Here is a 9,099-nt window from a genome sequence, read left to right as displayed (position 1 = left end):
TTTTTTATATTATCTAAGATTTTAGAATTTTATAAAATAGAGTTGAAAGGATAATTACTACATTTTAACTTTGTTTATATATGACACTCATACACTCATGTTAATTTAAATACATACAAACTCACTTATTAACTTTCATTAGTAAATTATTTTAATAAATGTTTTTTTAAAATGTTTATACAAGTTAAAGAACTTTTTTTGAGAAATAAGAAAACTAGACTATTATTTAATATCAACTAAAAAGTAAAAACTTTTCAAAAGAAAAACTTACCATCTTTCACATTTGCTTCATCCATTTGTCAAGCTTCTAGTTATATAAAAAATATAATGATAAGGTCTTTCTATCTTCTTTTTTTTAAGAAAATTAAATCATTATTTGATCGAGAGGATGAGTGGCAGATGGCTAGATTGTTGCTCAGAGACTAGAGATTTATTGCTCATCATTTGCCAAAGAAGATTGACGTATTACAGGGAGAAGCTCCCGATTGATGGCTTAGACACAGACAGCTTGTCCCTTTTCTTTTCTACAGACAGCGCTGTGATTTTTCCAGGAAGGAGTTCTGACTGTTCGTCTTGGGTGATCTGGAAACTTATGTTATCAATGAGCAAACTCTAAACTCGCAAATCTGGTTTTAGCAAAAGGAAAAAGGTTCTACGATCGATCTGATGCTTTTGGAGCACTGGCAGGAATCCCAGTGGCACTAAGCTCCACGGCTTGCTTGACAAGGAATTAAAGCACTAGCGATCATTTTTTTCTTTTTTTCTTTTTTGTTTACAGGGAGCGTCTTTGTTTACTTCCCCATGTCTTTGGGGCCGCCACCTCCAAACTGCTTCATGAGATTTTGGAGGCCGCCGAGGCCGCCCATCTGTTTGAGCATCTGCGGGGGCAGTACTTTGCTCATGTGTTGCGCGTTCATGTTCCTGGCCATGGCGCTCATGTCTCCCTTCTTTGGGATCTTGAGGCCTTTCATCTTGCTCCACAGCTTGGCCAGCCTCTTGTACTCCTCCAGCATCTCCGTCACGTCCCTCACGCTCCGCCCCGATCCCCTCGCCACTCTCATCACCCGCGACGCCTCCGCAAAGAGCTTCGGGTTTGTGCTGTCCAGCTCTGTGTAAGGAAAGTAGAGTCAGGCTTGGAAGAGCGAGCTCTAACTAAAGGCCAACCTGCGCTCGTCATCGAGTCCATCATGGTCATGAACTTTTTGATCTTGGCCTGGCTCTCTTTCTCTCGGCCTTTTGGCATTAGCTCGGAGCTGAAGCCCGGAATCATGGACATTACCTGCGGGAATAGGAAACAACTCAAAACAAAGACCAACCGAAGACCTTCCCTTTTACCTGATTGAGAGGTCCCATGCTCATGATGTTCTGAAACTGCTCGTACATAAGCCTCAGTGTAAAATTCCCGTCGGTCAGCTTTTGTATTAGCTCGGGCTGTTGATCCATCGGCACCACCTCTTGTATCCGGTCCATGAAACCAGCCCAGTCCCCCATACCTGTGGAGTTTCTTCACGGTTAGCAAAAGAGGAGCACAAACACAAGAACGTACCGAGTAATCGGCTAACAAAAGGCTTGGTCTCAAACGTCTCGAATTCGTCTATGTGCTCCCCTGTACCTATAAAGATGACTGGACTCTTGGTTGCAGCAACACTGTTGAGGAAAAGTCAAGGAAAAACAAGAGATGTTTGCTAGTTCTTTCAAATAGGCAACAAAGAACTTACGCACTGAGCGCTCCTCCTCCTTTGGCATGGCCATCCATTTTGGTGATGATAACAGCACCGACGGAGGCACTTTGCTTGAATGCTTGAGCTTGATCGAACGCGGCTTGACCGATACTCCCGTCCATTACAAAGATAACCAAGTCTGGGCTCTGTAAATAAAAACCGAGCGCTGTCAAGACAGGAAGAGCTCTCGAGCATCTAAACCTCACCGTTGCTGCAGCAACTTGACGCATCTCCTCGAACAAGGCCGCCTCTTGCTTGTGCCGGCCACTCGTATCCACGATGATCAAGTCACACTTCTCCGCCCTGAACGTTTCCAGGCCCTCTTGAGCAATCTTGACAGGATCCGTCTCGGTGTAGCTACAAACAAACGAGTAAGAACTCGAAAGCAAAACGACGAGCACGCGAGGGAAAAACTCACCTTCCATAGAACGGGATATTAGCTTTGGTGGCATTTTGTTTCAGTTGATCGAACGCACCAGCTCGAAACGTATCGGCACAGATCAAAGCGGGCTTGAACCCCTTCTTCTGATAGTGATACGCGTACTTGGTACACGTCGTGGTTTTACCAGATCCTAGGTAGTCACACATCACACACAAAGAGATTAAAAGAGGTTTCGATCGATAGATGGTTGTTACCTTGGAGCCCGACGAACATAATCACACTGGGCTTCCCTTTCTGAGGCGAGAAGGATGGCTTCCCTGGATCGAGCATACTGCAAAGCTCGTTAAACACCGCCTAGAAAACCAAGACAAGAAAGAGAGAATTTCAATCCAGATGATCCAGCAGAAGAAGAAGAATGAATCGATTCTATCGCTTACTTGCTGGATGATCCTTCGCTTGTTGTGGCCGGCAGCCAGATCCTCCAAATTCACGATCTTCTTGATGTTGGTACACATGGTTTGCACCATCTTGAGCTGGACATCGGCCTGGAAGAGCGCGCGCGAGATCTCGTTGAGACACGCCGTCAGTACCTTCTCGTCGATCACCGTGGCATTGGTCATCTCCTGGAGGGCGCGGGAGATGCGCCCTCCCAGCTCCGCGAGCACCATCGCGGCCGATTAGAGAAATCCCAACGAGCGACCTACAAACCCTAGCCTTGCTAGCTAGGGATCGTGAAGACGAGCTCCATCCACCGGTGCCGGGCTAGGGAAGATCGTCGATGGCGATCACAAGGAAGCCCACAACACTGGAGAAGATCGATCGTCGGCAGGCAAGCTCTCGAAATATCTGAGATTCTGGATGGAATGGCGGTGGAAACCGCGTCGCTGAGCGCTGCCGCGGCGGTGCGCTTGCTCCACCAGTGCTCCGCCAGGCGCGACTTAGCGCTGGGAAGATCCATCCACCAGATGCTCCTGGCGAAGAACAGGCAGCAAGAATCTGGATTGTCACCGCTCGTCGCCAACACACTGATCGACATGTACGCCAAGTGTGGCAGCGTGGAGGAAGCGCGATGCGTGCTAGAATCCATGGGGAGCAGCGGCAGCACCATTCCAGACGTGGTGTCGTGGACGAGCCTCATCTGGGGCTACTCGCAGCGCGGGCAATGGGATCAAGCGATGGCGCTACTGGGAAGAATGCAGCAAGAGGGAGTAGCGCCCAATAGCTTCACGTTTGGATCCATCCTCAAGGCGTGCAAGGATGTGGAAGCCGGGGCTCGGATCCATCGGTTCCTCCTCCAAGTCCGCCATGGCCAGATCCTCTACCACGACGTTTACGTTGCCACAGCGCTAGTGGGCATGTATGGCTCTTGCGGCCATAGCGCCGCGGCTCGCGAGGTGTTTGACGCCATTCCCAGCGCCACCAAGAACATCGTCACTTGGAGCGCCATGCTGGGTACGTATGCCAGTGCTGCTACTGGCGATCATCCTGGAGGAGATCAGTCACTTCCTTCTTCCTTTCCTTCTTCTTGCAGCAATGCTAGCGTGTGGAGGCAACAGGGAATGGAGCTCTTTTGGAGCTTCCTCAACGATGGAAGCCTGAGAGTGGACAAGGTAGTGTTTATCACTGTTCTTGGTCTTTGCAGTAACTTGACGCAAGGATGTTTCTGCCATAGCTGCGCTCTGGAAGCTGGATTTGCTGCTGATCCTGCCGTGTGCCATGCTCTCATTGTCACGTATGGGAGATGCGGTAGCTCTCCTCTCGCACGCCAAGTTTTCTCCGAGATGGTACGTAAAGATGTTGTCTCTTGGACTTCGATGATCAAGGCAGCGGACGCTGACGAGTGCTTGCTGCTCTTCAGGCAAATGCTGCTTGAGGGAGTGGCTCCGAACGAGCTCACGCTTGCGGAGGCTTTGCATTCGTGCTCGCTAGCTCCCGACCTCCCCGCCACCTTTGCTGTCGGCCAATGCGTCCACGCGTGTGCCAGGGAGCTCGGCTACGAGACCGACGTCGTGGTTGGAACTTCGCTGATCAACATGTACGCCAAGTGCGCCGCTCTGCCTCAAGCCGAGGCCATCTTCCATCTCCTGGCGACGAACGCTCGAACGAACTGCGTGTGCTGGACGGCGATGATCACCGCAAATGCCAAGGCAGGGGAATGGAAGCAGGCCATCCGACTCTACAGGCAAATGCAGCTGCAAGGCATCGCTCCCAACAGGGTTTCCTTCGTTGCAGCTCTCTCGGCGTGCTCCACGCCCGAGTTTCTGGCCACCGGGGAGCTTGTCCACTCTTGCACTGTGGAGCGGGGGCTGGAGAGTGACACAATGGTGGCAAACGCAGTCGTGAGCATGTATGGCAAGTGTGGAAGCGTAGAGGACGCGAGGAAGATGTTTGACGGGATGAAAAGGCGCGACAGTGTAACTTGGAGTGCAATGCTTGCGGCCATCGCACTGGCCGGGGAGCTAGACAGCCGCGCGAGAAACGAGCAAGCTTTGCTTCTGTTCGCAAGGATGCAGCTCGAAGGGGTGAAACCAACAAAGGTGACGCTTGTTTCGCTTCTAAACTGCTGCTCTGACTTGGCCGCTGGCAGGATGATCCATTCCCGCGTGCTTCTCGATCGCCGGCACGACGGAGGCGAGCTGGAGGTTGCGCTGTGGAACGCCGTCGTTAACATGTACGCGAGATGTGGATCACTGGACAGCGCTGCTCGCGAGTTCCATGGAGCACAGGCAAGAGATTTCGTTTCCTGGAACGGGATGATCACCGCGAGCGCGCAGCACTCGCGCTGGAGTGACGCGGTGGCTTACTTCCAAGAGATGCAACAGGAGGGCGTGGATCCGGACGAGGTGACAATGGTAACTCTGCTCTTCGCGTGCAACCATGCCGGGTTTGTGGAGCAGGGCTGCGACTACTTTGCGTCGATGAGCAGGGACTATGGGCTGAGCCCGCGACTTGAGCACAGCGCTTGCGTGCTCGACATGCTGGGACGATCGGGGCATGTCGAAGTCGCGCAGGAGATGTTGAAAGACTCGGCTTGCAGCGATCCTGTGCTGTGGACATCGCTGCTTGGATCTTGCAGAGTTCATGGCGATTTGGAGCGCGCAAGAGCGGCGTCCGGCCAAATTCTCGATGTCAATCCCGCGAGTTCTTCCGCTTATGTGGTCTTGTATCAAGCTCAAACCGTGTAAAAATGCAAGCTCGTTTAGGGCAAAAACTCATTTTTAAATTTGGGCCGTCGGATCAATCCGACGGTTGTAAGGTATAGATGCTGGGCTTCTAGGTTTAGGTTTAGGGTTTGGCGGGGAGCTCGGGCGGCAGCAACCATGGTGAGTAGCGATCGGCGCGAGAGAGCTTGGCGATGATGCTAATGGGTGTGTGATCTTGGCAGTCGGGCAAGAAGAGGACCAAGGAGGTGAAAGAGGAGAATGTGACCCTGGGACCGTCGGTGCGCGATGGCGAGCAAGTCTTCGGCGTGGCGCACATCTTTGCCTCCTTCAATGACACCTTTGTGGTGAGGGTTTTGTGGAATCTCTGTTTGCAAGAAATCGCTGAAATCTCTCTTCCTTCGTTACTACCAGCACGTCACCGATCTCTCTGGGAAAGAAACGCTCGCCCGAGTCACAGGTACCAGTGCCTTTCCGAGATTCAAAGTGATTGATGGCCTTCGTTTTTCTAGGTGGCATGAAGGTGAAAGCCGACAGGGACGAAGCCTCTCCCTACGCTGCCATGCTCGCAGCCCAGGACGTCGCTGCCAAATGCAAAGTGAGAGCTTTCTTCTCGAATCATGTTTTCTTTTCCTTTGTTTTGCGTTCTAACTTGGTGAGCTCGATTTTCCAGGACTTGGGAATCAATGCGCTCCACATCAAGCTACGGGCCACCGGCGGTAACAAAACAAAACAGCCCGGACCCGGCGCACAGTCTGCTCTGCGCGCTCTTGCTCGTTCCGGCATGAAGATCGGCCGAATCGGTACGTGAAAAGAACAAAATTGTCTTGTCACCGGACTGGTACTAAGTTGGATTCAATCTTCCAGAGGATGTGACTCCGATTCCAACTGACAGCACGAGGAGGAAGGGTGGTCGTAGGGGTCGCCGTTTGTAAGGAGCGACTTGATCTCTGTTCTGTTTTTCCAGCTCTGAAGAGTATCTAAAAACTCGTTGAGGTGTCTATTTGGGTAGTCGGAAAAGTTCTCCCTGCTGCTTGCCTCGCATCTCAACTTCCATTTTCCCTTCTCATACTTCGCAGGATATAAAATTGTTGGTTTGTCTCCAATCATAGAATCGTATGCATAATCCAGAATCTGTTGGCCATGAGAACTGCTCATTCCAAAACTAGGCTTAAACATACAAGGGAAATGAATCATATTCAGGGTTGTGGTCGTAGAGGAAGAGGTGTATCCTTTTGAGATCAGAAGAGAAACAAGGGAGGACAATTTCATTTTGCAAAACAAGTGTTAGATCCAAGTGATAAACCCTAGGTAGATAAGCCATGATCGGATGGTCACTGACTCAAATAGTATATATATATATATAGATGCCTCTTCAGCGGGGCTTCGCCACCAAAGATCATCGTGATCCAGAGTCCCTTTCCCTAGGTAGAAGACTCTGACCGATGGACGCTCAGGGCGATGGGATCATGGGCCCGAAGGACAGGATTCCGGAGCAACATGTCCGACGAGAGCACTGCCAGCACCATGAGCGACACGGATGTGAGCAATGCTGATGCTACATTGCATCTGAAGGCCCCCAATTCAGCAGATCTTAGTGGCGGTGCTGCTGTTAGTTCTCGACATACTCTGTTTCCCCTAACTACCACTTTATCATTTTCTCCATGTAAATATATAGAAGTCTTGTGTCAGCGTCCACATGAATCTCTTTCCACCTTGGATTAGACTCCACACTCTCACTCAGCTGTGAGAGTCTATAATGCGTATATCTTCATGATGTTGTTGAAACTTGTCTTTGCTCAAAGCTTTTGTCATAATGTCTGCTGTCATCTGCTTTGTTGAAACATATCTTTGTCAAAACAGGCTAGAACCTGCTCTCGAACAAAATGTACCTTTATCTCGAAGTGTTTGGTGCGGCCATGGAACTTCAGATTCTTCAACAACTCAAGTGCACTTCGATTGTCACAAAACAAAGTCACTGGCTGCTGCACTGGAACACCAATCTGCTCCAGAAAATCTTTAATCCACTTCGCTTCCTGAGCTGCTGTTGTTGCATCGGCCTCAGTGGATGAAAGTGCCGTGATTGCTTATCACTTGCTGCTCCAGCTGACAAGTCCACCTTCCAGGAAGAAAAGATTGTAGATAGCCAGCCTAGAGTCTAATCCAAGGTGGCAAGAGATTCATCTGGACGCTGAAATGAGCGGACACAAGACTTGTATATACTTACATGGGGAAATAGAGTATTAGGTATCAGAGCAAATGATGATCTCATAGGCAAAACAAGACCACGCAGCGAGCAGCAAGGCTACGCGACTCTAGATCTCATGACCGCTCGACTGCAGCAGCAGAAGAGGAAGGGAAAAATCTGTGCTGTAGAAAAGTTCATTCAAGATCAGGGTTGGAGCCTGCTGGAAATTGTCAAAGAAATGACCACAACTAAAGCAATACTGATCCCTCTCTTTACAGGCATAGATTTTGTCTCAACCAAAAACAAGGTTTAGGGGACTCCGACTTTGAACCCAGGGCTGCATCGGAGCCATAGATTAAATCATGCACAGCATATGGTATATGCTAGCAGTTAGAACCGCTAGCATTTCAAAAGGGGGAATCCAAATTGTGGATCCCTATCTCCATTCCATCGTTTGTCTTATCAATACATAGCATTCTTTTACTCGTGCTTCTTCTCTGCCCTTGGAGATCGGGCCATTGTCTCTTTTGTTTTCTTACTAACAATAGATTTCCAGCGAAGAGGGGTTTTCTCACCTCTTCATTTGGCGACCACGGCTTCTGAATTCCCCTTTAGGTTCACAAATTCTTCCATTTTTTCTCCATTCTCTGTGCGCAGATAGCAAGAACGATCCAGAAATCTACCCATCTCGCCCAAATTCACCCAAATTACGCCCTAATTCGTACATTTGCCCAAATTCAACACGCAAATGCCACTGCCACCATGGATCAACGGCGTCCAAGCGGTTGCTGCCCAACGCAGTAAAGACAGAAACTTTCCAGAGGAGATCTTTGAAGAATCTGCAAGCTCTCTCTCGAGATCTCCAAGTCCAATCACCGATGAAGAACACCAACGACTCTCTTTGACAAGAAACTCCAATCTACCAGCACCTTCATCAGCAAACGCCCTCAGCAGCTTCATTGGCAAACTCCATCTCCGAGCACAAGACCACCCACTCCAAGTTCGAGACATCAACCAGCGCCCTCGACACAAACCGACACCACTACCGAAACGAACCCATCTTCTGTGCAGTCGTCGACCCAGCAATCCTAGCGTTCCGACACAAGTCCAATTCCTGCGCCCACTCCAAATACCGAAGCACATCCTCAAAACCTACACCAACGACGAACCCATCACTCTGTTACCCGGTATCGGACAACTTGTCGAGGGACAACTTCAGAACGCACCACCGATTTTTCGACAACCCCTCCGACAAAGTCAGCAGCTCAGCACTGAAACAACAGTCCGAACTCGGTTCGAAATCAACACATTCGCTGCAACAACTCTCGCCAATCACGCCATCGCCCAATCCGGACTCGAACAACTCGACGACATTATCGAAGAAATCATTCCAGACAAACCCGAATATCCAAAACTCTTCATTGAACTCCATCTCGGCACCAGCACGTGGAAGACCAGTTTGCATACTGCACCAGCACACTCGACTCAACACAACTCGGCTGAACACAACCCAACCCAACACACACCACCGTCGATATTTGCACTGAAAAGAAAGAACAAGCTCACAACGACTTTATCAACAATTGGCCCACCGACAGTCTTCCCCAAGTTCTGCCCGAACTGCATGATTGACTGCAGACACAAATC

General features: G+C 49.8%; 4 protein-coding genes across 4 annotated transcripts; 3 read left to right on the top strand and 1 right to left on the bottom strand.

The window, feature by feature from the left end:
* Nucleotides 1–595: 595 nt before the first annotated feature.
* Nucleotides 596–2,806, bottom strand: LOC9663012 (signal recognition particle 54 kDa protein 2). The gene is made up of 9 exons (XM_002987233.2): nucleotides 2,541–2,806; nucleotides 2,358–2,457; nucleotides 2,140–2,293; nucleotides 1,928–2,078; nucleotides 1,719–1,867; nucleotides 1,547–1,647; nucleotides 1,336–1,493; nucleotides 1,165–1,279; nucleotides 596–1,108 (listed from the first exon to the last, which is right to left on the bottom strand). The coding sequence occupies exons 1-9, from the start codon at nucleotides 2,769–2,771 to the stop codon at nucleotides 792–794; spliced, it is 1,476 nt and encodes a 491-aa protein (XP_002987279.1). The 5' UTR covers nucleotides 2,772–2,806; the 3' UTR covers nucleotides 596–791.
* A 131-nt stretch (nucleotides 2,807–2,937) lies between these two features.
* Nucleotides 2,938–5,314, top strand: LOC112341256 (pentatricopeptide repeat-containing protein At2g33680-like). Its single transcript, XM_024661117.1, has 2 exons — nucleotides 2,938–4,640; nucleotides 4,691–5,314. The coding sequence occupies exons 1-2, from the start codon at nucleotides 2,967–2,969 to the stop codon at nucleotides 4,769–4,771; spliced, it is 1,755 nt and encodes a 584-aa protein (XP_024516885.1). The 5' UTR covers nucleotides 2,938–2,966; the 3' UTR covers nucleotides 4,772–5,314.
* LOC112341268 (pentatricopeptide repeat-containing protein At2g13600-like) lies at nucleotides 4,773–5,288 on the top strand. The gene has a single exon (XM_024661160.1). The coding sequence runs from the start codon at nucleotides 4,773–4,775 to the stop codon at nucleotides 5,286–5,288; it is 516 nt and encodes a 171-aa protein (XP_024516928.1).
* A 44-nt stretch (nucleotides 5,315–5,358) lies between the features above and the next one.
* On the top strand, nucleotides 5,359–6,277 carry LOC9658085 (40S ribosomal protein S14-3). Its single transcript, XM_002987291.2, has 6 exons — nucleotides 5,359–5,426; nucleotides 5,489–5,611; nucleotides 5,679–5,724; nucleotides 5,777–5,862; nucleotides 5,938–6,067; nucleotides 6,132–6,277. Exons 1-6 carry the CDS (start codon nucleotides 5,424–5,426, stop codon nucleotides 6,197–6,199), a joined length of 456 nt encoding a protein of 151 aa, XP_002987337.1. The 5' UTR covers nucleotides 5,359–5,423; the 3' UTR covers nucleotides 6,200–6,277.
* Nucleotides 6,278–9,099: the final 2,822 nt, after the last annotated feature.

The sequence above is a fragment of the Selaginella moellendorffii genome, unplaced genomic scaffold, assembly GCF_000143415.4.
Source record: "Selaginella moellendorffii unplaced genomic scaffold, v1.0 SELMOscaffold_80, whole genome shotgun sequence".
In the NCBI taxonomy this organism is placed as follows: Eukaryota; Viridiplantae; Streptophyta; class Lycopodiopsida; order Selaginellales; family Selaginellaceae; genus Selaginella; species Selaginella moellendorffii.
The sequence above is the reverse complement of the archived record's forward strand: the minus strand, read 5'-3'. Positions and strand labels throughout refer to the sequence as shown.